At 31.4% G+C, this 27900-nt stretch overlaps 4 protein-coding genes and 3 non-coding genes across 8 annotated transcripts; 2 read left to right on the forward strand and 5 right to left on the reverse strand.

Moving 5' to 3' along the window:
• Positions 1-329: 329 nt before the first annotated feature.
• Positions 330-924, reverse strand: LOC128196707 (uncharacterized). Its single transcript, XM_052878217.1, has 2 exons — positions 475-924; positions 330-359 (listed from the first exon to the last, which is right to left on the reverse strand). The coding sequence occupies exons 1-2, from the start codon at positions 922-924 to the stop codon at positions 330-332; spliced, it is 480 nt and encodes a 159-aa protein (XP_052734177.1).
• A 6931-nt stretch (positions 925-7855) lies between these two features.
• LOC108339845 (uncharacterized) lies at positions 7856-8891 on the reverse strand. Its single transcript, XM_017577062.2, has one exon. The coding sequence runs from the start codon at positions 8700-8702 to the stop codon at positions 8190-8192; it is 513 nt and encodes a 170-aa protein (XP_017432551.1). The 5' UTR covers positions 8703-8891; the 3' UTR covers positions 7856-8189.
• Positions 8892-13874: 4983 nt separating this feature from the next.
• LOC108340464 (probable serine/threonine-protein kinase At1g54610) lies at positions 13875-19619 on the forward strand. The gene is made up of 9 exons (XM_017577870.2): positions 13875-14257; positions 14404-15131; positions 15390-15674; positions 15853-16170; positions 16247-16474; positions 17145-17242; positions 17652-17766; positions 18226-18681; positions 19200-19619. The coding sequence occupies exons 2-9, from the start codon at positions 14712-14714 to the stop codon at positions 19374-19376; spliced, it is 2097 nt and encodes a 698-aa protein (XP_017433359.1). The 5' UTR covers positions 13875-14257; positions 14404-14711; the 3' UTR covers positions 19377-19619.
• Positions 19620-22478: 2859 nt separating this feature from the next.
• LOC108339642 (probable L-type lectin-domain containing receptor kinase VII.2) lies at positions 22479-24925 on the reverse strand. Of its 2 annotated transcripts, XM_017576816.2 has the most exons (2): positions 24145-24925; positions 22479-24078 (listed from the first exon to the last, which is right to left on the reverse strand). In XM_017576816.2, exons 1-2 carry the CDS (start codon positions 24713-24715, stop codon positions 22700-22702), a joined length of 1950 nt encoding a protein of 649 aa, XP_017432305.1. In that variant the 5' UTR covers positions 24716-24925; the 3' UTR covers positions 22479-22699. The 2 variants fall into 2 exon arrangements, with proteins under 2 accessions (XP_017432305.1, XP_052734408.1); XM_052878448.1 differs by having other exon boundaries at positions 22479-24925.
• A 142-nt stretch (positions 24926-25067) lies between these two features.
• TRNAG-GCC (transfer RNA glycine (anticodon GCC)) lies at positions 25068-25138 on the forward strand. The gene has a single exon. It is a non-coding gene; the product is annotated as a tRNA-Gly (tRNA).
• Positions 25139-25206: 68 nt separating this feature from the next.
• Positions 25207-25279, reverse strand: TRNAF-GAA (transfer RNA phenylalanine (anticodon GAA)). The gene has a single exon. It is a non-coding gene; the product is annotated as a tRNA-Phe (tRNA).
• Positions 25280-25283: 4 nt separating this feature from the next.
• On the reverse strand, positions 25284-25354 carry TRNAG-GCC (transfer RNA glycine (anticodon GCC)). Its single transcript has one exon. It is a non-coding gene; the product is annotated as a tRNA-Gly (tRNA).
• Between the last annotated feature and the right edge of the window lie 2546 nt (positions 25355-27900).

Genomic DNA, 27900 nt, shown 5'->3' on the forward strand with positions numbered 1-27900 from the left:
TGAAAGGAATCCCTGCATAATATTAGAAACATGAGTGGTAGCTCCAGAATCCAACCACCAGGTATTATTAGGCACTTCAATAATATTTGTTTCAAAACTTATAGAAACATAAAAAGTACCTTTCTTTTCGAACCAAGATTTTCTTTTCGGACAATCTTTCTTGAAGTGACCAACTTTCGTGCAAAAGAAACATTTCTGGTCCTTCTGGATATTACCCTTATTCACTTTCATTGAGGCTTTGTCCTTCTTGTTCTTCTTTCTTAATTTGACTTTACTGAAGCTAGCACCTTCATGAGTTGTGAGATGGATAGAATGATCTTTCATTTTCTTCAATCTCCCTTCCTCTTGTACCAACATGGCTTTGATTTTTTGAAAGTTCCATTTATCCTTAAGAGTGTTATAGTTCACTTGAAACTGGCCAAATTCAGGAGGAAGAGAGTTCATGATAAACTGTACTAGAAAAGACTCATTCACCTCTATTCCCATTGACTTCAATCTTGTTGCTATATTAGCCATTCCAGTTACATGTTCATGTATGGGTTGTGACCAGTCAAACTTTTTGGTAGTCAGCTCACTCATAAGAGTTCTCACAATAGACTTGTCAGTTATGTCTGATTGTGAGTACTCTTTGATCATTTTCATGAATTTCTTTGCGTTTTCCGTTTTAGGCATAGAATGCTTTACATTTTCTGCCATAGACATGCGCATCAAGTTTAGTGACAACCTGTTAGACCTATGCCAAGCCTCATAAAGAGATTTTTCATCACTTGTACTGGTCTCTGTAATGGCTACGGGCATTTCATCCATCATAATTGTCATATCCAAGTCTAACACACCCAATTGGAACTGAATTTGTTCTGACCAATCAGCATAATTGAGCCTATTAAACTTGACCACATTGTTGCTCAAACCTGATAAATTCATGTAAGCTGGAAATAATACACAAGCTCATACATTAATGCTTTGATAAAATTAATGGATTTAAACAAATTACTACACTAATCATACATTCAAATTCACCTTTGGGTGACACTTAAACCGATAGGTAATCATTTAAGTCATTCATTTAAGTTCACCTTTGGGTGATTCTTAAACTGACAAATTTTATATATACTTTAATAAACAATCAGTCATACTTAAGTCTATATGTATGTTATCTTTGGATATACAAACATATTTACTAAGTACATGAAATGTCTCACTTTAATGTCATCAATTCTAAACAGTGGTTCATCTTTGGGTAATCCATAATATCCTTATATCAATGAATAATTACTATATATATATATATATATATATTCATAATTTAATATCCTTTATATTATGAATAATTTTCACAATAACATGAACAATGTAAAAGAACAGCGGAATTGCTAAAACTTTTAATTTTGATTAAAATTATAACTGACCCGAAATTCAACTTAATTGAATTTCCTTCATCCAAGATTAATAAACAATTACATATAATTCATAAAACAAAAATTGTACCATGCATGTCAGTAGATGGACTTTTCAAATTAAAAGCATTTGAAACCTTCAAACTTTTAATTCACATTTAATTTTCATTCAATGCACAACAATGTTAAAAATTAACATAAGCACAACACTAAAATACTTATTGTGAGAACAGTGCCGCAACAATAAAGTTGCTTCCTAAATGGAATTCCACTACAACAATAAAGTTGCTTCCAAAATGGAATTCCGCGGTTGAAGATGTGCAACAATAAAGTTGCTTTAATGCAACAATGAATAAAAAAAATTACGGCTTCAAAATTTACATTACAGTGAATTGAAATAATCATGCAACAGTAAAAAAAAATTTGCTTTATTGTGATGTGCGCAACAATCAAAATTTAAAACTTTCGGCTTTGAGATTCACATTATAGTGAATCTAATTTTCTTTCATGCCAATAAAAATAATTAAACATCTGAAAGTTAAAATCCCTAAATTTTATAATTCAAAAAATTAGGGTTTCAAAAAAATTGAAAAAATTACCATACATGAAGAATCATAAAATCCAAAACCTGACTCTCATACCACTTGTAAGCAATTCTTTAATTTTCAATTGAATTAAAAACACAGGATCTTGAATTTTCATGATACTCATTATTCTCTCATACACACTAGAAAAGAACTTACCTGGATCAATTGTATAGTTCCTTCTTGTCAAATCTTCTCCCTTCTCTTACTCCTCTTTAATGCTTTCTTGATGATATAGAAATTGTCAAGAATGTTTTTCTCTATCAAAGTCACAGTTTCTTTTCTTTTTAGAGAATGTAACTTGTCTTTCTCTCTTTTCAAAAACTTAACCTGTCAACAGTCGTAAAACCTTTTTCCTCTTTTATGATATTTAATCAACTTTAATAAAATACCAAAATGTCCTTTATTGAAGTGAGAAGAGAGGGATTAATTTTAATAACTCTAAAATAATCCCTATAACTTTAGTACTTTATTGAGGATGCGATAAGAGCGACATAAGTGAATGTGACGGTAGTGACGGAGGAGGTAGTTTCAGGTGCGGATGATCTCTGTAGACGACGGTGAAATCCAATTGCCTGGCCAATTTTTGAAAAACTGAATTCGATAATGTTCAAAATTCGACATTAAATTAACTTTGTATATTGACAAAATTCGACGTCAGTTTAACGTCTCCCGATATGACGTTGTTCTCGAATTCGACGCGAAAGGCCAAAAATATTCGACATTGTACGCTGTTTTTGTACTAGTGCATGCAATTAGGTGATTATTTTCCACCGTATCGCTCATCTGGTTTGTTATGCCTATAGGGTGATACCGCTCGGCCCATGGTGGGTGCCAAAATGTTCGATTTTGCAGGGTTGAGGATGTCTCTCCTTGTCCACCTGGCTTGTACTCCTATGCTTTGATCACCAGAATAGTCTGCAAAAGCCTTTGAGTTGTTCGGTCCGTCAAGGAGTTACTTTGAAGAAACACTTTGGCGCTCAAATCAGTGATTTTCCTTAATGATTCTGTAACAAAGTTGGGTTGTCAGAAGTAATTATCTGATCTCTTTTCTCAAACATATATTTATAAATCTTATAATGGGCTTACAATCAGACTGACTCATTAATTACCAATAAATTACTTTCATTATTCTTATTAATTTCTAATTAATGACTATTTTTCTTATTAATTACCTAATAATAATAATTATTATTCAGATTAATTATCAATTAATTATTGTTCCTGACCGGTCGATCATTTTGTTTAGTGCCGTCAAAATGGGTTGAAACCCATGAGCCAGCCCTGCTCACCACGAGTTTGAGCCGGGTTGGGTTGGAAAAAAATGCAAAAATTTTAATGCGAGCCCATTTTGACCCGGCTCACCAAGAACTCAGCTCACACGTGTTGAACCCATGGTGGGTTGGGTTGGCTCACCAACCCACCTACTTTTTTAATTAAATCAGATTAATTAAATTAATTATTCAAATCCTATTTTTTTAATTGAAATCAAATTAATTATTCAAAATGCACAACCTTTACTTAGCAATAGAGCCTTTTGCGTTGTTGTCTTTCCAAAAGTTATCCTCTGCAAATAAAACCCTAAGATTATAGATTGGATAATATGATAGATGGAGATAAAGAAGAAAATGCTTCAAGAGAGCATATTACTGTGGATTTATCCATTCAGGACTCTAATTTAATAAATGGATAATATTATAGATTGGATAATTAAGGAATTTATCATTTGTTTTATCTTATTTTTAGACCTATCTACAAGCATATTTTTGTTAACGACTATATGTAGTTTCTTGGTTAAACAATTGTGTGTCTCTTATTAAACTAAATTGGCAAAATTTTATGCTTGATAGCTTAGAATATATATATATATATATATATATATATATATATATATATATATATATATATATATATATATATATATATATATAACAATATATTTCTTTTGTTTCATTTTCTTTTATATCAATTGGTCCAATCATTACTGTTTTAATTTGATCGATCAAAGTAACATGTTATAAGAATCTCAGAAGAAGAGAGTGAAAAAAAAGTTAATTAAGTGAGTCAATGAACCAACCCATTTAACCCATCAACCCGTGGTGAGTCGGGTCGAGTTCGAATTTTTTCGGCTCGCTAATAAATGAGTCGAATTGGGTTGGCTCACTAAGTGACCAACCCGTCAGATTGGACCGGATTACCCATTTTGATAGCTCTAATTTTGTTGGATGGTGGACCGTCTGGTCCTTGACTGACTAAATAGTCATACAGTTTAATAGAGTTTTTTAAAACTGCCACACGCGTATATAATGACATTTAAAAATGTCGCAATATAAAAAAAAATAGTCGCCACAACTTACACAATTTTTTTCTAGTAATTAAAGAACTTAGAAAATCTATTTTTGGTAGAACTTGTGAGAAGATTCACAAGTTGGAACTTCAATAAGACATACAGGTGAAAAAGGAGAAAGCTTTCATCCTAAATTAACCATGACATAAAAGGCATACTCCCTCCTAAACCATTAAAAAGAAGAATGTTTAGACAAATCTTTAGATGAAGAAGATGAACTATTGTTCATATAAGAAATATATATAGCACATTGAGAAAAAAACAAAGATTAATAAGGAAGAAGACACAACAACACCAACCTAAGGACTTAAAAGAAAAGAAAATAATTTGTTGTCAAGATAAAAAAAACATGATCAATTTACGCCAGAGTATAATAAGATCAAATCGAAAAAAGATGAAGGAAGACCTTCAAGAAGCACATGAAGAAAATTGTCATGACTATATGGAAAGACCTTGACTCATCTAAATAAAAAGAAGAAGCTCCACTCGACTATCCAATATTTGAACTATCATTAGTCATATCAAATAAGAATATAAATTTCAATTAATTATAGTAAGTGATGAAAACATATAATGAACTTCTGTCAAACTGTTTTATCAAAATCTTATAAAGTTTCGGAAATGAATTTAAAAGTTATTACTTAAGAAATTTATTATTTGAAAAAAAAATTCTACATTCTTAAAAAAATTGAAAATCATGAGTTGAGAACCAATAAAGGAAAAACTAAACAAAGAATAGGACAGTTTGAAATACAACTTCAATATTCTCAATACATATATTGAAACACAAATTCATAATTTAGACTTTTTTTTTCTTCTTAATCATCTTATCACTCCTTTTCTTTATTGGCTAACATAATGAACTCAAGGCTCAATTTCTTGGCACATGGCTTGTATTGAGCATAGAGTGCACTTGGGTTTCAGCCAAGGTTGCAACCCTTTATGACCTTCTCTTTGACTTCACTTGTTATGATGTTATTGCTTCAAAATATTTGTTTTTATTTAACTCACATCATGTGACAATAAAAAGTGTAGCCATTGCTCTTTGGTAGCTATCACTTCTATCTCTCCAATTTGGTTTGGTTTAGACTGACATATGATTGACTTTTGATCATTGATTGCGGGTCTTTAGGGCAATGTAAAACAACTTCTAAGAAACCCTAGTCCAACCCCATAGAAAATTCATGAATTAGAGAAATCACTATTGCACACCTATGGATCCCAAGCCACCAAAAGCTACAAGTCTGCCATATTAAATACAAAATTTTACAACTTGTATTGTTTATTGGTTATTAGATTGACTTATTAGTATACTTTCATTTTCAACCTTACAGTAGGCTTATTTTTCAAACTCTAGCCATATTTGTATATAATATGTTTAAATCTAAATAAGTTTCTCCACAAATATTTATTGAAAAAAAAAATTAAAAATAGATTTAATTTATCTCGTAAACTAAATCAACTTATATACTTCTTTTTTTTTTACAAAAACTCTTTTATTTAATTTCTCCTCCCAAAGCAAGTTTACTAACTTTTATGTGGATGTCTTTTTCTTTAATACGTAAATATTGAAAAGTTTATTCATATGGAATTTATTATCAATGAATCAGAAATACAAACGTGATTTTTAACTAATGCGTTACGCATACAATGCTATTTACACATTAATTTTACATGGGTTTTGAATTTTTCCTAAAAGAATGTTATAACATAACAATTGTATGCAAAAAAAAAAGTAAATTTTATCGATCTAACTGTCAATTATAATTTCATATCATCATGATTATTCATATTAAATATTCAATATTTATAAAATGATCAAATTATTTATATTTTAAAAAAGTTATACATTTTATTTTGATTTATACAAGTGAAGCATTATAAAATTTTAGATTAATACGAAATTATATATATAATATTTATTTAGTGTTTCAATATCCTATGATTTATACATTTGACATGCTTTGATATTAAGTTTCGTAATTAATGGAGCCAAAAAAAAAACATAGACAAGGGAGTGTCGGTAAGGGTGAAATACATGCTTAATTTTAGGTGCTAATGTATATTGTAATGATAACAGTGATTGGGCCATGAAGCAAGAAATAAGTAGCATGAAGCAAGGAATACACTTGCTACTGCTTATTTTTATATCATTCATTCTGCACAAATAAAGGAGACAAGTTCCACTCTTTAAACAAAACCTAATATATTTTTTCTTTCCTCAAGATACTTGTCTACTTTTTACATTATTTTATTTATTTATAATTAATCAATATGTAATATAACACTTCTTATAAAAAAAATAATATCTTTCTTTATGTCTCTAAAAGGATTTTCAGAAAACAGTTAGTATCTTTTATAATTAGGTTACTGTCAAACACGCAGGTCAACCTTTAAAAAAATAACACAAACACATACAATGAATCCGGTGTTGTTAGAACTGTAGCAAGGTACACTTTCATAGGATTATCAATTTTTAAATTGAAAAAGAAAATTTGGAGTCCAATTGGAGCAAATGATTCTTTCTTGCTTGCAAAACAAGTAGCAAGAAAAGATAATCTGCAGAAAAAGTGTTGTTGTTAGGTTACACATTTGCAAGAAAACACCAAATTCCAAATTCCAAATTCAAATATTCTTGTTTTACCATGAACTCTAAAACGTCCCCTTTTAAGCTAGCTTCTCCTTCTCCATGATGTTTGCCACCATTTGGAGAAAAGAATCTGGTGGGAGATATCTTACAAAACAACTTCACTGACCCTAAGCTAAGATCACTCAAATAAACTCTGTCAACAATTTAGAATGATAAATTTTCAGAATTTAGATGCCAAATATGTTGTTTACACAGACATCTCATCACAGGTTCAACAACGATTCCATTCACAAAATCTTCTCTGTAAAAAATATTTCTTTTCATATGTTGATTGATACTGGCTTTGACTAGTTGGTAACATGTTTGGTGAAATCATAGAAAGAAGTGAGGTAAGATGGGTGGCTGTTTGTTATCACCAGATAATTTGACAAGGGTTCAATGATTAACTTTTCTATTCTAAGTAAAGATGTTTCAACCAAAACGTGACTTCCAACAGAAGTTGTTTCTGATTAATTCGTAGTTTACTAGACACAACATGGTTTTTTGTTGGGCAAGCATGAAAACTAAGGAACACCCTTGTCTTTTCAATAGGTGTTGTGCTAACTTAAAAGCACCAAAACACTCTAATCAAATTCTCAACAAAGTCTTATTCACTCCACTCCCTAATTTGACTTCAACAAACATATCAAACAAACACCTCAGATATGTTCATCCCTCTCCCATTTGGGTTCTAAGTTTCAAATTTTGTTCTAAAGTTGGTTGAGAACTCAAGAAACCCCAATGATCTCTATTATGAGTCACCTAATATAAAGGGTGACTTCTATTTATTGAGTATGCTCTCGAGAATACAACTATCTTCAATCAGATTGTCTATGATCCCTCAAACACGAAAGGCTTGGATGCTTGCTCAAACAGATTTATCAAAATCAGAAGAAAGTGAACAAAATGAGCTAAATTGAGTTTGAGCATAACAACTTCATTGTAACAATAACATATCTATAGATTCAGCAAAAACAGATCAGCTTGTAAGTGGTAGTAAAAATTAATGAATTAGCTAGAACATACACTGGGATTTACCCTGACATCATCGGAAGCTAAGCATCTACTCATCCTAGTAAGTAACATTTTCACTGTTTCACCTTTCACCTTCCTACTCTCAACCCACAAAAAAAAAAAAAACAGATTAAGACACTTTACCAAATCACAAGGACCTTCCAAACCCCATGTAACAATCCAAAAAACCAACCACTTCATCACCAAATACCAACCATTCACGATTCACCAACAACCCCCTCTTGAGTCCCATTCCTTCTAACAAGAGCAAAGTACCCCAAAACAGCACAAACCGCCGCCACAAAATTCCCTTCCTTCAACAAAATCCTCACCACAACCCCGAAAATCTCCCCCGTGATCTTCCTTCCCTCCACCACCAGGGTCCTTCTAGGCTTCCCAAAGAAGGCCAACAGCACCACCACCGTGATCCACGTCACCAGCACAGCGGGAACCATAACCATCAGAGCCGCCACCATGGAGAGGAGCCCAAAGACGGTGCCGAGAAGCACGGAGGCGTAGAGCGCCGGCCAGGCGGAGGTGGAGGACTGAACTTGAAGATTGTACCAAGAAAGCGTGGATTGGAGGAAGTTCCATGAAGAAGCCAAAAGGGTTCCATAGACAAAGAGAAAAAGACATGCCCAGGTTCTCCTTTTGCTCATGATGTTGAGAAGGAAGGTGTACGAGGAAGATGGGTGCATAGGTGAAGATGTGGGTTCCTCTTCTTGCGCCATTCACCGCCTACAAATCAAACAACCTCAATTTTGACCTTTCTACTCTAAGCACTCACCGTGTCCCACCTCGCTCTCTGCCCTCGGATTTCACTATTCCTTAAAATTATGCTTCTTCCTTCGCTCTTATATTATCCTATTTCTTTCTCCCACATCGTTAATAATTTACTCTCCTCTACTGAATATAATTGAAATTTTCGAACTAATTTTGCAAACAATAATCACGATAATAAATAATAATACTTATAAAGAAAATATCTACAACTGTTCTGGGCTTGGCTTATCTCATATATTATATGATGAAGACCATCCAACAAATTTGTAATGGGGTGATACTTCAGAAATTCTCTGAATGATTTACATTCTCTCTCATTCAAAACACAAGATCAAGACCACATTTTCAAAAGGATTATTCAAAACTCAAAACCTTCCATTAAATCCATTATCATATAAAAAGAATGAGATTTATTTATTATTAATTATATTTATTTTTTAATAAATTGTTGTAGTAAAATGTTAGGCAATATTATATTGTTTAAGGGATAATATTCCATCAAAAAGTTTGTGGTATTAAAAATATTCTAATAGTATGATCATGATATAAAAGGTAAGACATTAAATTGTCCTTCAAAATATATCAAAGAGTTTGCGAAATATGAAAGGAAAATTTATTTTTGACTGGTGGATTTCTTATAAACTTAACTGTCAACTTTTAATTCAAATATAAAATTTATTAAAAATATATTAAATAATTCACAGTTTGTTTATTTAATTAATGATCATGTAACCTTGAAACAATTCATTAAACATAGTTGTTTGTGATTTTTAAAGATATTTATGAGTTATGTTGAATTGTGTTGGGTAAGATTTAGACAAGTCAATAACTTAATTTATTAAAGAAATTACTAAGTTTGGTATATACTTATACTTTGATTTGGATTGCTATTTATGTCTGATACATATTTTTGTCAAATATTTTAAAATTCTTTATCAATACTTATCAACGAAGTATTTAATTTATAAAGCAATAAAATTTTTATAATGATAATAATTTATAATTTTTTATATTGACAACTTTTGATACATATGATTTTAATTTGGATTGTATCGATGTATGGGATACGTATAGTATCCATGCATCATATTTTGCATTTGTTATCTTAAATTCAATTTTATTTAATTTACTCTTGAACGAATTAGATTTAATTGAGTTAATTAGCTTAGTATTTTATCTTGTTGATATAGTATAATTTTCAATTTTCAACCAATTAAAAAATAACGCAATCTTTACAAAAAAATAATTTAAGATTATAAGTAATTTAATAAGTCAAGCCATATCAAGTTTCTTCAAACTAATTCAAGACATGAAAAAATAAAATCATGACACAAGTATAAAAATGAGTCTCGGGTTAGTTTTCGAATCACTCATATTAAATTTGTCATTTAACCCGTAAAAAATTTAGTTAGTTTGGATTGAGTTGGGTTGTAATTGATTCAATCATAAACGAAACAAAATCTCAATATAATTGAATTGAAATGGATTGAATTGAATTAGGTTGGATTGGATTATTAAATAATCTAAACCAATATATTCATGTGTAACATCAAAGACTTTGTATAAATTTCATGAAATCTATAAATATATACTACATTCTAGTTTCCTTTATAATTACTTCGTGTTTTAATCTTAATTGAGATGAGATATTTATATTTGAATTCTTATAAAAAAATTGTTAGATCTTTTTAAGGGTTAAATATGTTTTTAGTCCCTAAACTATTGGCCGTTTCTGGTTTTCGTCCCTCTTTCAAAGTAAGGTACGATTTGGTCCTCAATCTTTAAAAAACGTTCGTTTTAGTCCTCAAAATTTTGTTTTTAGTCCTCGTTTTAGTCCTCAAAACGTTCGTTTTTTCGACTAAAACGAACGTTTTTTAAAGATTGAGGACCAAATCGTACCTTACTTTGAAAGAGGGACGAAAACCAGAAACGGCCAATAGTTTAGGGACTAAAAACATATTTAACCCATCTTTTTAATATGATAAAATTGGTTGTATTTTTATGTTGAAGAATAATTGAGCATTAAAACTTGGATGATAAGGATTTGGTTGTTTGGAATTGGTTATTATGGATGATAATGTATGTATGCATGTTTTTGTTGTGAAATGTCATGTTAGTTTCAATGATTTAAATAAAGTTTATTTTGCTATATACAGGAAAACATTCATAATAATATTTTAATTCATAAAAAATAAAGTTGAGAAATGATGTGGTGCTTCTATTTTTAGATTCATTGTGTGGTTCGGTATTAGAGACTATAATCTTTCTTGCCATGAATACAAAATCATTTTTAAATATGATACTAAGGTTGCTAAGATGGAAGGTTCACCATTTGGTATGTTTTCATTTGTTATACTAAATTGAATCTTGAATGGTTATATTGATTTTGAAGTTTTTATCAATGTATTACATTAGTGTAGAAGTAATTTTACATTCATGATTAGTTTGAACAATTATTAGTACATGTTGTACATATGATTTTTATATATGAAGTAACATGTGTTGATAATAAGTATTTTTTTTCTTCAAATGACAAGCAAATTCTTTTGAGTTTTTCTTTCTTTTTTTGTTTTCTCTTTATCTCAATTTCTATTGTGATGTTCATTAAGAGTGACAAATCAAAATTCTTTCTCCTCCACTTTTTATAATTCTTCATTTCATCATATATTTAAAAAGTTAAATGATTCACATATTTTACCATGGAAACAATTTCTTATGATGCATAAAATTTTGTGCTTTATTGCAAATCTTTTTATTTTTGTGTGATTTCTCATGGAAGAAGATCATAAAACATAAAGTGAAAATCCAACTTATTGTAGTTGGAAACAAGTTTCAAATCCTAATGTCATACTAAAATTAATTCTTTTTTCATGATTTGTCCCCACTAATTAGTTGTATTAATTCAAATTAAATTTGAGAGAAACTTCATGAGTAATTTTAGCATTAGATGTGTGCAAAATTATGACAATTATGAACATAATTACATACCATGATGCTTGAACAAAATATAATGTGTGAATTTCTCATCCAATTTACCTATTTATAAGGCAATTTTTCAAGTAATCATTACATGTGTACATTAAATGTAATATTATTCCTTCTTATCTCCTTATCTTCAATAATCACATTTAGATCCTAACAATATTCTCTTTACATGAGTTAATTTTATATTGGGACTTTCTTATAATGAATAGTGTTATTTTATCACAACATGACACACTTATATGAAACTCCTTAATGAAACTAAGGGGAATGCCAAAAAGATTCAACACCAATGAATCATAAACACTTCATATAAGAAAATTAAAACACTATTTCCAACCCAAAACTTTAAAATAATAAATATATGTGTTTTTTTTATATACTACTCTTTAAACTCATTTATATTGAATATAGGACCAAACTAATACTTGTAATGGTAATACTTAAAGTATACTATATCGCTGTTATAAATTAACATGTTGATGTTCTCAGTCTTTTTCATTTATTTAAATTTCCTTTTAAAAGTCCAAACTCAATGCATTTGTTTCTCTTTCTAATTTTTAACAATATTAAATTTACGAGGAATATTAGTGTATAACTCATTTTGCTTTGATAATTAATTTAAGAAATTTGTTAGTACAACTTTCAATTTTATTAAAGTTAATTTTATTAAAATAAAGGAGTTTTTACATAAGAATCAACATGTAATGATATAAAAACTTAAAACAAATTTAAAGATGGAGTATTTGATGTTTTTGATCGCATAATTGATTGTAAATAAAATAAAAAATTAGGGTCTTAATTATTTTATTTTATCTTGTTTTTTTATTTATATTTTGATCTTATAGTGCATTGCAGGTAATCATTAATCCATGATTTGAATTCGTCTAAATTAATGTTTAAAAGGTCTTTTAATTTTAATCAATTATTATTTTTTATTAATTAAAAATATATTATACAATTAAAATAATTTAAAACTAAATTCATGTAATTACCTGGGTTTTAATGATTAAAAATAAAAATTTAATTACTTAAACTTTAAAATGAAGTTGTTTTAATAAATTAAAATAATTTTTAATTGATTAAAATTATTTAAAATTCAAACTTCATCGATTTTAACATATTAAAATCTTGTTTTAATATACTAAAATTCTAAAGTATTGGCTTGTAACTTTGTTTTAGTGAATTAAAATAATTTTAGTTTACTAAAACCATAAATATAAAAAACACGCATATATCTATGAATAATTAATAAAATATAACTACTTCAAATTTGGTCAATGACCACTTAAATGAAAAGTGATTACTCCAAACCTCCATGGCTTAACAATTTGACTCATATTAACACTCACATTCACTATAAATTCAATATCTACATAAAATTTCAACTTCAATTGAAATAAAATGATTTATCAGTGTCACTTCCAAGTTATAAGAATTCTAGTGTAGAAAAAGTCTGAAATTACATAAAAGTCTCAAATACTTAGAAAACCTTCAAAATACTAAAATGTCATAAAAATCAAAGATTAATCTTGTTGTAACATCATTTCCTCATTTCATAAAACTTGTGAGAATTTAAAGTATACATAATTCTATAAAATACTGGGAAATGGTTTGTGAAAGAGAATTGAACTTGCTCTATCAAAGATTTTTGATGGATGGAAAATGACAACAGATTTGTTATTTTTTTACTCATGTTAGGTGATAAAAATAATAATAACTAGTTCCAAAAAGTTAGAGAAACATTAAAAAGTGTTTAAATAAAAATATTTTTACAGAATATATAATTAAATAGCTAAAGTGATAATTTATATTTTAAAAATCTAGAATTTTAACATTTATTCACCTTTTTCTTAAAATTATATTAAACTAAAACCTGTTATTCAATTAATCTTTTTTTATCTTAATTTGTAAGGTATTTTTAGGAACTATTTCTAACGTGTGTTTACTCTAGGAAGTTCTTAAATCGATTCTTAAACTCTTGACTAAGAAATACCAAATTGATACTGATGAAGGAGGAATGCTTTTAATTTTAAAAAATCCAAGGACACTGTTACCCTGCACTATGAAAAAAAGGGGAAAAGCAATAAAAAATTGGAGAGAATTAAAAACGCGTTTAATGCAGAGCATTGATATTCCAAACAGAACCCAACGACCAAAACAGAGGTTTTGAACACAAAACTAACACCAATGGTATTTTTGACAGAAGAAACGTGGTGGAGGGAGAGAAAGTCACAACACTGTATGGAATCATGCATCACTAGAGAATATAGATAGATAGGGAGAGAGAGAGAGAGAGAGACAGGGAAAGGGAAAGTGTTTGTGTGTGTGTGTGAGAAAGAGAGAAAGTGGAGTCTTTTGACTGAGCCTAGCCGGCAAAAGCCGTCTAAGGTTGTTGTCTGGTTGATGATAATGTTCTTTTTAATGTCTGAATACGCGTTGAACTTTCAGACATACCCCCCACCACACTTTTTTCTTGTTAAGCCTCTGATCCATTTTTACCCTTAATCCCAATCCAAAGGTCCACCTTGTCTTTTTCCTTCATTAATTGATTCCATTGTTTGTAAATCATAATACTCTGAGTGTTATAACCTTCATTCATCTCAGACTTTTTTTTATTGCTTAGATTTCTTCTTTTATTATTGAACAATGATTACTTTATGACAGTTAGCGATTGTTGTTGGAGGGTTATGAATTGTGGGTTTGATTCAAGCTCAGAGCTTTTGAATTGGGTGGGAGTGGAATATTTCAGTGGTGTATTTTTGGTATCTTATTTTGAATTGGTTTTGCGTCGATGAAGGAAAGTTTTCGTCTTTACTTTTGAATAGCGAGAAAAGAAGGTACTGTGTAGTGGGTGACTTAATTTTTATGAGTTTTGGTGGAGTTGTTGGAAGAAGTGGTGCTGGTGGATGGCGATCCTACTTTTTGAAGGATAATAATTTTGTGAAGTTGATGTGATATCGCTGTGCTTCAACATGGGTTGCTTATGCTCTAAGAGTGCAGCTGTAGAGGACAGCAAGGTAGGAGTCACTAAGAAATTGCAATCGTATAGCACAAGGCCTTCAGAGTTGAATGTTTTGCGGTTGAATTCGACTAGGAGGGTTGATGAAGGTGGGGCTAAAGATGTGATAACAGACAGTGGTCATGTAAAAGGTTCATTGATTGACAAGAAGGCCAATGGTTCAGGGCAGTTGTATGTTGATCATGGTGGGAAGAAGAAAACAGAGAAGCCTGAAGTGACTGTTGTGGATCATATTGGCCCTGGAAGAATTCCAAAGGCTATAGAAGGAGAGCAAGTTGCAGCTGGATGGCCAGCATGGCTTTCTTCTGTTGCTGGTGAAGCTATTAAGGGATGGATACCTCGGAGAGCGAATAATTTTGAGAAGTTGGACAAAGTAAGTGGTTTTGTCTGCTTTCTGTGTTTACATTATGATTAAACTGTTCTGTAATTCTTACTGTCTGCTGTCTTAAGATGCTGCATCAATCTGTTTATGTAATGGTTTGGAGTTCAAGATGGGGTTAATTTCATATTATTTGTTGTAATGAAAAAAGAATGACTGGTACACTGGTTTGATATTTTTGTTGTTTGTTTTTGAGTATAAACTTCTTATTTCGGTGAAGGAATAATATGATGATGGCATTCTATTATGCAGATTGGACAAGGAACTTATAGTACTGTTTATAAGGCAAGGGATGTGATTAACCGCAAGTTTGTTGCATTGAAAAAAGTACGCTTTGACAATCTTGATCCTGAGAGTGTGAAGTTTATGGCAAGGGAAATCCATGTTCTGCGTAGGCTTGACCATCCAAACATTATAAAATTGGAGGGTTTGGTAACGTCTCATATGTCTCGCAGCTTGTACCTTGTTTTTGAGTATATGGAGCACGATCTTACAGGACTTGCATCAAATCCGGAAATCAAGTTCTCTGAAGCACAGGTAATAATCGTTTGTTTTCATTTACTCAACGTATTTTTAAAAAGTTCAGATTTTTTTGCATGTACATGTCTGGTATAAGACTACAAGTATAGAAAAGTAGCTATGTATGTAACATGTTTGCTTATACTCCATTTTTTGTTAAAAAACTCCTAAAACAACAATATTCTTTATATGTCAGCTAAAATGCTACATGCAGCAACTTCTTAGTGGATTGGATCATTGTCATAGTCATGGTGTGCTCCACCGTGACATAAAGGGCTCAAATCTTCTCATTGACAATAATGGAATCTTAAAAATAGCTGATTTTGGTTTGGCAAGTTTTTTTGACCCCCACCACAGTGTTCCATTGACAAGCCGAGTAGTAACTCTATGGTATAGACCACCAGAACTTTTACTTGGAGCAAATCATTATGGGGTTGCAGTGGATTTGTGGAGCACTGGTTGCATACTGGGTGAACTATATACTGGAAGGCCCATTTTACCAGGAAAAACAGAGGTATGAGTATATATAAGTGCAGTTTCCATCATTTTTCTTGTATTGTTGTTATTCTAGAATCTTTATTTCTTTGTAGGTTGAGCAATTGCATCGAATTTTTAAACTTTGCGGCTCACCATCTGATGAGTATTGGCTTAAATTGCGGCTGTCACATTCAACAGTATTCCGGCCACCACACCATTATAGACGATGTGTTGCTGAGACATTTAAGGACTACCCATCTACTGCTGTAAAGCTTATAGAGACCCTGCTTTCGGTAGAGCCGGCACAACGAGGAACTGCAGCAGCTGCTCTGAAAAGTGAGGTAAACTGGTTTTTATCTCCAGCAAGCAGTTATAGCATTCAAGGAAAATTTGTATCGTTGTTTAATGAAGCTCTTCGTGTTGCTTGCTTCTATGACATCACTTAGATGCACACAAAAGTGTGATTAATGCTTCTCATTCGGACTTACAGATCAAAATTTATCTAATCGTATATCTCGTAAATTTCTCTTGTAATTCATTCTCATTTAGATTCTGATATATCTGGGGAAGAATATGTGATCAGCAAATAGGAATTTCCGGAAATTGGAAATATCCAAATTGCAAACGTTTGATATATCAGTGATGTGTCAACACTCAATACTAGTTCTTAGTTGTAAATATTTTTGTCCATCATCACCTGCTAAAATGAGTTAAATTTAATGTTGTACTTCTTTTACTCTTTAACATTCATGCTACTCTAGATTTGTTCTTTTTCTTTTTCCTTTTCCGTTATGTGCCTTGAAGAGAATCTTCTCACCATTCAATACAGGGGAATCAGGAAGTCAGATTCAAATAGACAAATCAAGATATATTTTTGTTACTGTACTGCTATGTTATGAAGTTGTAAAAATAATCAAAATTCTTGCACAACTCTGTCCAACATATTTTATGAACCTTTTCTTTTTCTTTCTAACCTGCTTAATAGGCGTGTGATTCTCCATTTTTTGGCAGTTCTTTACATCAGAGCCTGTGCCTTGTGATCCATCAAGTTTACCAAAATATGCTCCCAGTAAGGAAATTGATGCTAAGTTACGAGATGAAGCCAGAAGGTACTTATATAGGTTAACTGTGTTTATTTTGTGGCCAAAACAATTATATGTAATTTTAGTAATTAACATTGTGATGGAGGCTTCAGTCTCTGCTATGGAAATTTTTGCTTGGAATGTAAATTATATATGGCTTAATCTGAATAATTTCAGTGTGAATCAAATTGGTCTCTTTTGAATGTTGACATCTCTGCCATGAACAAAATAATCAATAATGGGGGTTTCTTGTGTACTTCCAGAAAAATAAATTTTCATATTATTGGTGATTGAAGCCTTGAACACATAGTTACGTTTACCTTTATTTGTTTCATCACAACTGTTAGCCGTGCTTTCTGCATGACTTGATTCATACATTTGCACTATTGCTTATAAATGATAAGTAATATGTATTCATTTTTGTTTACTGTCTTAGGCAAGGAGCTGGTGGAGGTAGGGACCAAAAAGTTGCCTTGGGAGTTAGACAAGAAAAAGGGCATAGGACTAGTGTCACAGTAAAAGACAATGCCGACCCAGCTGTATCAGTACAGGTACTCTGAAAAGTTTTAAATTTTATTGTATGACTTGCCTCTATGATTACCTTGGTCTATTGTGCAACTTCTGTGCAGTTTGATATTATGAGAATGTGTCAGGACACCAAAACCTTTTTTGTGTTGTTGCAAGTTTGCAACTTGCACTGACATTTTAGTCTTACTGTAACCTCGTTTATTTATGAGGCTAAGATGAGAATACTTGGGTTTGAATCAGGCTGGGGTATAAGTGAATTTCTAGTTCTAAAACTAAAAGAAAAGACTTGTGAGCTTAGTGCCTATTGGTTATTTCATAAATAACTTTTTATTATACAGTATAAAAGCCTTAATATACTGAAACCAAATCTTATATACTAAATTTCTAAGTATTCTTGTGCTCTTCTCACATGTTACCTCCACTGTTCTATTCTCTTTTTAACTTTTCTTCCACTAGGCTTATCTTACTGTTGTCTGATGCAGCAAGGACGTTATTCCAGCTCAAAGAACCGAAGTGAATTATACAACCCTCATAGGGGAGCAGTGTCTGGGATTCTGGTTTTCCCTCACAAACAGTCAGAAGATGTTAAAGCAATGGAAAATAGTTTCTCTGGGCATATATATAAGAAGCCATCGCATTCAGGGCCATTGGTTCCTGGTTCTGTTTGGGCAAAAGGTGCAAAGGAAGTTGATGATGTACCTCCTACTTCAATCAGAGGAAATCTAGCAAAACTATCTGGGCTAGTGGCATCTAGGACATTGCTGCCAGAAGATCAGCAGGACAAAACAGTTCACTTGCACCACAAAAAACCAAGTGAAGTAAGAAAATCAATGGAGTCAACTACTGGATCAGAGTCCAGAAGAAGACAGGAACAAAAACGGATTGTTGATCACAATCAAATCGAAAGCAGAAGGGTCCCCACCGAAAAATCAACCCCGGTTAGTTATTAGTGTTATATATTTTTTCACTTTGGTAATTATTAAATATTTGGTAGTGGAAATCTTCACTTGATTTGGATTCTCTCATGTTACATGATCATTCTATTGGAGGTAGATAAACACAAGTTTCATTACATAAGGACTATAGTGTTCCTCTTGATGTGTTATAAAGTGTAATCGTTATATTCAAATCAACATTCAGTAAACTGTTTGATAATAACCTTAGGAGAATCACACCACAAAAACTAGCTGTATTAGCTGCAGAGCTTAAGACTGAAGTTCCATACTTTTCAATCGGATTCTAACATTGTCACACTATTATTCTATAAAATTTTGGTCTTCTTTTTATGAAATGCTCCAATTCCCATGTTCCCTAGTAGTTGAATGTAGCACTCACAGATGATAGGCCACTAATTATAGTAAATGGAGTCCAAGTACTGTGGCAACAGTGAATGAATATTTGACCACTATAGCAACAGTTTTTTTAGTTGAAAATTGATGTGGGGACACTGTTTCAGGGTGGGAGGGAGTCGATGGGAAACAACAAGATATACCTCTCAGGACCATTAATGGTGTCATCAAGCAACATGGATCAGATGCTGAAAGAGCATGATCGAAAGATCCAAGAGTTTTCAAGACGAGCAAGAATTGATAAGTCAAGAGGTGAGAAAGTTCGTGCACAGCGGAAGTGGTGACATTACTTTAGTATTTCTGTTTGTTCAACCAACCACTTACATATTTTTATGACAACATTTATTTATCACAAGTCTGAGGAGAGGAAGAAAGTGCATTCAATTTACTGTAGTATATATATACATAAATATAATATCATGTAAATTGCAGGCTTCATAAGAAGAGATTAGTCTTTCTTCAACTCTTCATGCTTCACCCTTAGATAATATTTATATAAGCAATTCATTTTATTCAGTTCTTTCCAATCTTTGTGCCACATTTCTTTTCTTAACTATTAAGAAAATCCCATGAAATTGAGAGGGATAATGATGGAAATGTACTCTTTAACTACGTTCTTTCATGCGACAAAGAAACCTATGTTTTTTATTGATTGAAATTTCCTAGAATAGAAAAGTGAGATTCACTTTTTATTGAATAGTTATTTTCATTGATTTTGTAGCTTTCAATAAATTTCTCCATAAAAAAAGTATAAAAAAGAGTGTGTTGGAAAGAGTGTCTCTATCTTTTTTTCAAAAATAATTTAGCAAGTCACAGTCGGATAACATTACTATGGTTGAAGCTTCCACATGAGAAACCCTAATGATTAATGAAACACTGTCTTAAGTTCCTGAAAGTCAATGGCGTGTGAAATTTGGTTGAGCCATGAAAGCTCATCAAGGTCACTATACAATTGGTCATTGTCCATACCAATTGCTGGCTGTCTGTCTTGTAAAAACAACGATGTCAAATGCAAAAAAATCTCTAAACATGTTAAGACTTTGTCAAAATATGGATAAGCTTACCTCAAGAATCTCTACCTAAGAGATATGTTTATGAGCTTTTGAAAAGTAAACATGATTGATGGTTGTCAGATTCAATCTAGTTGTGGAGGTATATATGCCCTTCAATCTCCTTTATTCCAGTTGGGTGAAGCAACTATCCCATGTGATGCAGCCTAGCTTCAACAAACTCCCCAATATTGCATTATTGCATTATTTTATATTTTTATTTATTTTGTGCTTAATTTTTTAATTAAGAAAATATTTAAGTTTTAAAAAAACAATAAAATAAAAAAACAGTTAAACTTAAATTAACGATCAATTAAAATATAATATTGATAAAATAATTATCTTAATTAAAAATATTATTTAAAAATAAAATAAAAAATAAATGTGGGAAGAATCCATAACATATAAGTGATATACATTTGTCATTCATTAATTTTGTAGACCACAAGATTAGCTGGTTAATAATAATGTACAACACTAAAGAGAAACAATGGAACAATTTGTTGAACTTTGATATTCTAGGACGTTTAAGATTCAGTTTATTTTTATCTTTTTAAAAAAATTAATTATTGTTAAATTAATATATATCCATTACTATATTTTCATTTTTGATTTCTTTTTAATTTTTAATACAAATTAGTTGTTGATTAATGTCTTTGTATTTTATTTCTATTGAAAAATTTGAAGTTACAATTTAAATTATTCGATAATTATTTTTATTTTCTATATAAAATCATATTTGATATTTAAAAATTTTATTTATTTATTTTTCCAAAAGAAAATCAGCCTGAATTAGTTTATAGTTTTTCTTATATTCTTTATTTTTTATCTTTCTATAAAGAATTAGTCGTTATTTAAATATTTTGTTTATTTTATCTCTTAGGAAAGAAAACAATTTTGTTTGAATTTGTTGGTGAAGATATTGAATCAATAAAATCAAAAAGAAAGAAAGAAAATTACATGGAGTCGGTGTGAGAGTGTTTCAGCCAGTAGACTTTTAGTAAGTATTATCTATATATGTTATAGTGGTGTTGCAAGAATGAAACATCGTATTCACGGAATAAAGGAAGATTTCATTGCTTGTACATCTGTTTCAGATTATATTAAATTAAACAGATGCTTTTGAAGTTGTTAGAAAATAAAGAAAAAAAAAATCAAAGAAGCAAATAGTCAAAACTGTTTAGAAGAATGATTATCCAAGATAGAAAAAAAATTAAAAGAAACATTGGACTTGTTTGCTAATAAGGAAAAAAATTATAAGAAATATTGGACTTGTTTGCTAATAAGAAGGGAAAACAAGGAGTTATTAAGAAAAAACTACGAATCAAATGTTTAAATATAAATAGTTATTGATTTTACACACTGGCAAATGTATATGATAAGTTTTACCATTTAATTTGATAAAGAGCGCCTTCATTTAAAAATTTAAATATTTAATTACTCGTTTTATATGGTTGTAAAATTTTAAATTAATTCTTATTTAATTTTTGATTCAATTAAATTTTAATTTTAAAAAATTTATTAATTATGTTATTTTTAAATTGTTTTTAATAAAATTAACATATTATGTGTCAATTTGTAATTTTTATAATTATTTCTAATTTTTTTTTCGAGTCAAAAGTCTCGTTATATGACATATGAGATTATTATCAATGTCAATAGACAATATAAATGTGAGTATGTTATACTTAATTTCATTTATATATATTTATGTTTGATTTAATATTGTATTTTTATTTTATAACATAAACAATGTTGTTTTACTTTTAATTGAAACTAAATTTATTATTTTATAACATGAAGTTAGAGTATCTTATTTTATTTTAAAATGGTTGAGAATATTATGCTAGTTTTGATAAATCCAAGATTGAGATTGTATGTGTGGTGTTTGGATAGATGACTAAAGGGAGATCGGTTGCCAACATTTTGGTGAATAGTTAAAGTGAAACAATGTTATTAAAATCTATTGATAATAGTAATTGATCAAGTGAAACAAATGTTTGAACTAATAACTGACTTTAAGTATGAGATGATGTGGAAGTTAATAGATTTACTATGAACAAAATTAAGCATGATCAAATTCAAATGTATTTTTAACTTCATTTATTTAATAACAAAGGGCAAGATGTATAAAATGTTATGGTTCAGTTTTGCACACATAATTGGATACCTCAATGTTTTTCTTCTATTGATTCTTAAGGCATTTGGGTTGGATGATAGATTTTGCACAAGGGATCCGCAAGGCTATCTTTTTGCATCAGAAGAAAAACTCTGAGCTACATTATACTTTCTGATACGATCTCTTTGTAAATGAAAAAGATTTTACAACCCAAAATATTAAAAAAAATCACATTGGAATCTATTATTATATAGTAAACAAGTACTTTGAATAGAACAAAATTTTAAAGCATATACAGAATGCCATTTTCATATACAAACAATTCAACCGGTGTGTAACAATAGCCAAGACTGTCACTGGGGACACACTTAGCAAATTTGCAATGATGCATTTTGCAGTTGTTTCAATGAACCAATACTGAAATGATTTTCTAGGCTATTTATCTGCCCTCAGTGTCACACACAGTTGAGTAAGAGAAGTGGGAGGCAAAAATATCCTGAATTGTGGGGTGAATGCTGTTACCAAAGCTCCCAACATATTCAGCTGCTGAATTTATTTTCTCAACCAAGCTTCCATCTAAATCCTCTCCCTCAAGCACTTTCACAACCTGTCTCATACTTGGCCTAACATGAGGATCAGGATGAGTGCACAACAAACCAAGATGAATAACCCTCTTAACCTCATCAATCTTACATTCACATTCACTTCTCCCTTTTAATCTTTCATCAAGACCACAACACTCTTCTCCTCTCTCCATTAGCCCCATCAACCAAACAACCAAGGTTGGCTTGTTTTCCTCATTTGGCCTTCTCCCACACACCACCTCTAAAACCAACACTCCAAAGCTGAACACATCACTCTGAGTTGAGGCTCTCCCTGTATGAACAAGTTCTGGTGCCATGAAACCAACAGTTCCAATCACTTGTGATGTGTGACCTATCTGCTCATGATGATGCATTGTGGCAAGTCCAAAATCCCCCAATTTTGCATTCATATCCTTATCAAGCAACACATTGCTTGACTTGATGTCTCTGTGCAACACCTTAACCTCCCAACCATCATGCAAATACAATATACCATGAGCTACATCCTTCAGCACCTTCACTCTCTCCTCCCAACCAAAAACTGTGTTCTCATCACCATCAAATATTCTTTTATCCAAACTTCCATTTTCCATATAGTCATAGATTAAGATCAAGTTCCCTTTCTCCTTCTTACACCAACCTCTCAATGGAACCACATTCCTATGCTTCAACCTGCCTAAACTTGAAATCTCAGACAAAAACTCTCTCATTCCATGTTTACTGTCATAAGGAATTCTTTTGACTGCAACTTGCACTCCTTGGAGAAGCCCTTTATACACTTTTCCATTCCCTCCAAACCCAATTACATTTTGGTCTGAAAATCCTTTAGTTGCAGCATAAATGTCCTCATATCTTACACGGTGTGGCCAATACTCTAGTTCCCAGTCTTCAATGTCTTCTTCCTCCTCCTTTCTTTTGCTCCTTTTTCTTCTGAGAAAAAACACAAACATTACAACTGCACTACCGATGACAAACAAAACACCTATAGTGATCCCTACAACAAAACCTTTTGACCTAAGAATAGATTCTCTGGGAAGCACAAATGAAGGCAGATTTGTAGTAACTAAAGCATCACCGATAGAAACATTTGAGTTACTGAAGCTCCAAGCCAAAATCTTATGACTCTCTACTAGCTGCCCTGTTGCCCCACAAAATCCAACATACATTTCATCCAAAAGCACTTCAGAGAGATCCACAAGTTCACTAATCAAAGGCTTCTTGGGTCTCTTTTGGCCTGCAAGAGCCATCGTAACATTAACTCTGGAATCTAAATAGTCAATCCACACTTGATAGTTCTCACCATTATTAAGCTTCAAATCCTCAAACCTGTCACCATCGTTCCCACCCCAAAATCCAGCAGCATGGGAAGCAAAAGAAACAAGAGAGTTTACGTCCACCCCCACATGATTTTCATCGATGTCATCGAACTCTTGGTTGTCAAACACATCAAACTCAATGCCAAAGACATGGTTGTTGGGATCACCATTGTTGGTTAAGTTGAAGAGGCCCAGATGCTGAGCAGAACTCACCCCAATGGTGCCTGCAGAAGGTGTGAATATGAAGACAAAGCCATGGCCAGGGAGAAGGCCTTTGAACGGAGCAATGGAGAAAATGAAGGAGGTTGAGAAAGGTAAAGGGGTTGAAGAATTGGAAGATTTGGTGGGGATCTTAAAAGGGTAGAAAGCACGGCCCACAGAGAAGGTGGAGCTATTGGTAAGGGTGAGAATGGAAGATTGAATAGTGGCGTTGCCATAGATAAGAGTGTTGGTGGAGTTGAAGTTGGTGTTGTAGATGAACTCTGTGGATGAAACTGAGGTTAGAAAGATAAGGTTTGTGGTGAGAAGAAGGGAAGAGATGAGAAGGTTTGACATGGAAGATGGTAGAGATCTTTTGACAAGATTTTGTTTCTAAGAACAAATATGAAAGTGATCAAAGGAAGGGTAAGCTAACCTTAACATATTAAAAAATGTTTTTTACTTATCCATTTGATTCTTTGGTGTTTCTTCACCTCCAAAGAAGAATGTTTCAGTTTGCAGACATGTGTTCCTTCCAAGAAATTATCAAAATGGTCCAAAAAATCTGCTGCCATTTACGACGAAGGTTCAAAGTTGACAAATTTTTTGATAATTTGATCAATTTAGCTGCACTGCACAAGATATTTTAGCCGATTGAAAATTATAGGTAAGAATATCTAAAAGAATTCGGAAACAATGTCTCAAAGAAGCACCAGTGGTCTAGTGGTAGAATAGTACCCTGCCACGTTACAGACCCGGGTTCGATTCCCGGCTGGTGCAAGCTTTTTTTGACAGAGAATTGATGGATTTGCGGTAAAATTAGGAAAAGGTTGTGAGAAAAAGGGTTTTGCGGTGAACGTGGATCGAACACGTGACCTTCAGATCTTCAGTCTGACGCTCTCCCAACTGAGCTATCCCCGCAACTTGCACCAGCCGGGAATCGAACCCGGGTCTGTACCGTGGCAGGGTACTATTCTACCACTAGACCACTGGTGCTGTTGTTGGATGTTCAATTTGATTTTGGCTCAATCTTATAATACAAACTATCAAAGTGGAAAAAGCACTTTCCGAAATAATCATGTAACCAAGACAGCTTTTTTTACTTTGCCCCTCCAAACAGGGTATATAAAAACGGAAAATTGACCATTTTTTGTTCAGCGATGGTATACCAAACACAACAAGGGTTAGAAATCGTTCATATTTCTAGGAGTACCTTTTAAGAAATATGTTTTACTCCATCAACATATTTTAATAATCCGAGATTGCAGAAAACAAAGTATCATCAGGTAAGAATACACCTCACTCGTGCAGTAATTGATCAGTAATGTAAATCCAAATTTGTTCTTCAAGAAACCTTCAAGATATGAATCTTGTTTCTTGGAATGTCTCAACACCTATAACACTTTTCTCAAATCAAAGATATTATATATGAAAGTTTTGAATGATCAATCTGTTACAAAGTTATGTGTAATGCATCAATTTATAGTTTTCCTCGTGACAGACGCAAAGCACGCGATTACGTTAGTAATGTAATCGGTTACATTAGTAGCAGATATAACAGTATTACAACTAACACATTTCCAATTGAATGCACAATTAATGTAATCGATTTGCAATAAATGCTAGTCAAACATATTTAAAAATATGACCGTTATCATATATATGACTAAGCTTGAAAACAATTTTCAAATTATAACAGACTTAATTGATTACATAACTAGTGTAATCGATTAAGCTTTTCACTTAAACAGATTTTGAAAACTTTTTCTCTTCAAAAACTCATCACAACACATTTCAACAATATGTTTGCAAAGACACGAGTTTTAATCGATTTTACACTTAATGTAATCGATTTAAAACTTGTTTTTTTGCCACAGTTTAAAAACATAAACTATCTGATGAACTTAATTGATTACAACATCACTATAATCGATTATTTCATACAAAGTTGCTTTGTGCTTGTGGTTTTAACACACAAAAACAGTATGCATATAGAGATATAAGTACCATTATGATCATAGAAGTATGCAAACTAATCAACATATCAACATATGTATTCATCAAGAAACATTTTCATAGCAACATGTGTATCAATCACAAATACACATTTATGTTATGTCATGACAACATCTATGTGTTGCTATAATCAATGTGTTGTCATCATAAAAACAAACACAGGGATTGGGTTTAGCACTCACATTGCTCCCCCTTTCAATAAAAAAGATTATATTTATTTATTTATTTATAGTCATGGTTGTTATTTAACAATGATCTCTTTATCAATTGGATGTAAAAAATGTGTTCCTTAATGGAGATTTGTAGGAAGAGATTTATATGGAGCAACCTCTAGTATTTGTTGCTCAGGGAGAGTCTTTTAGATTGGTATGTAGTCTTCCAACAATTGTATTATTATATCTCAAAAGAAATATGCATTGGATGTTTTTGAGGAAACTAGGTTGATGAATTCAGAATTTATTAGCACACCCATGGATCCTAATACCAAACTCTTATCAAATCAGGGGGAGTCTATGTGAGATCTTGAGCAATATAGAAGATTAGTTAGAAAATTGAATTATCTTACAATTACTCATTTTGACATTTCCTTTGTAGTCAGTGTGGTAGGCCTATTTCTTAATTCTCCATGTGAAAATCATTGGAATGTAGTCATTCGTATATTAAAATACATTAAAAGATCTCTTGGAGAAAGGTTGTTATATGGTTCCAATAACCATACAAGACTTGTTTGTTATTCAAATGTTGATTGAGCATAATCTCCTTTTAATAGAAGATCTACTTTCGGATATTATGTCTCCATTGGTGGTAACTTGATTTCTTGGAAAATCAAGAAACAAACTATACAATAAGAAAGATCTAGTGCATAAGCAAAATATAGAGTTACCACCTTAACCGCTTGTGAATTTGTTTGGCTTAAGCAATTGTTTAAAGAGTTATAATTTAGAGACGTCACTCAAATGACACTTATATGTGACAATTAGGCTACTATCCATATTGGTTTAAATCATGTATTTCATGAGAGAACCAAACACATTGAGATTGTTTGCCATTTTATTCGAGAAACGATTATATCTGGAGATGTCAAGGTTAAGTTCATTAACTCAAATGATTAGTTAGCGAATCTTGTTACTAAGTCTTTACGGGGACCAAGAATTGATTATATGTGTAACAAGCTTGATATATACAATTTATATGTACCAACTTAAGGGAGAGTGTTACATATCTTAGATTATTAGATATCTTATATTTATCTTTTATCTTTAGTAACTTATCTTATACTACTTTGTTATTTTTTTAGTTTGTATTTTGGGTTTAGCCTTTATTTCTTTCATTATAAATAAAGTACTTTATACGTATTTTATACACAAGGAAGATTAATCTCATATATAATTTTTTACTACATTCAATAATAACTAAGATTGATGTAACATGTGTCTTACAAAGCAATTTTGAACTAATAACAAGACATATACATCGATTCTCTAAGACAACAAATGTAATATATTCAAAATTGATCTAAAGGGTAT

The sequence above is a fragment of the Vigna angularis genome, chromosome 5 (assembly GCF_016808095.1).
Source record: "Vigna angularis cultivar LongXiaoDou No.4 chromosome 5, ASM1680809v1, whole genome shotgun sequence".
In the NCBI taxonomy this organism is placed as follows: Eukaryota; Viridiplantae; Streptophyta; class Magnoliopsida; order Fabales; family Fabaceae; genus Vigna; species Vigna angularis.

Coding starts and splice junctions, on each gene's coding strand:
- LOC108339845 (XM_017577062.2), bottom strand. CDS start 8,702: ATGGCGCAAGAAGAGGAACCCACATCTTCACCTATGCACCCATCTTCC.
- LOC108339642 (XM_052878448.1), bottom strand. CDS start 24,715: ATGTCAAACCTTCTCATCTCTTCCCTTCTTCTCACCACAAACCTTATC.
- LOC128196707 (XM_052878217.1), bottom strand. CDS start 924: ATGAATTTATCAGGTTTGAGCAACAATGTGGTCAAGTTTAATAGGCTC. Junction 360..474: donor TGAAGTCAATGGGAATAGAG/GTGAATGAGTCT, acceptor AAAAAATCAAAG/CCATGTTGGTACAAGAGGAA.
- LOC108340464 (XM_017577870.2), top strand. CDS start 14,712: ATGGGTTGCTTATGCTCTAAGAGTGCAGCTGTAGAGGACAGCAAGGTA. Junction 16,475..17,144: donor CAGCTGCTCTGAAAAGTGAG/GTAAACTGGTTT, acceptor ATTTTTTGGCAG/TTCTTTACATCAGAGCCTGT. Junction 17,243..17,651: donor TTACGAGATGAAGCCAGAAG/GTACTTATATAG, acceptor TTACTGTCTTAG/GCAAGGAGCTGGTGGAGGTA.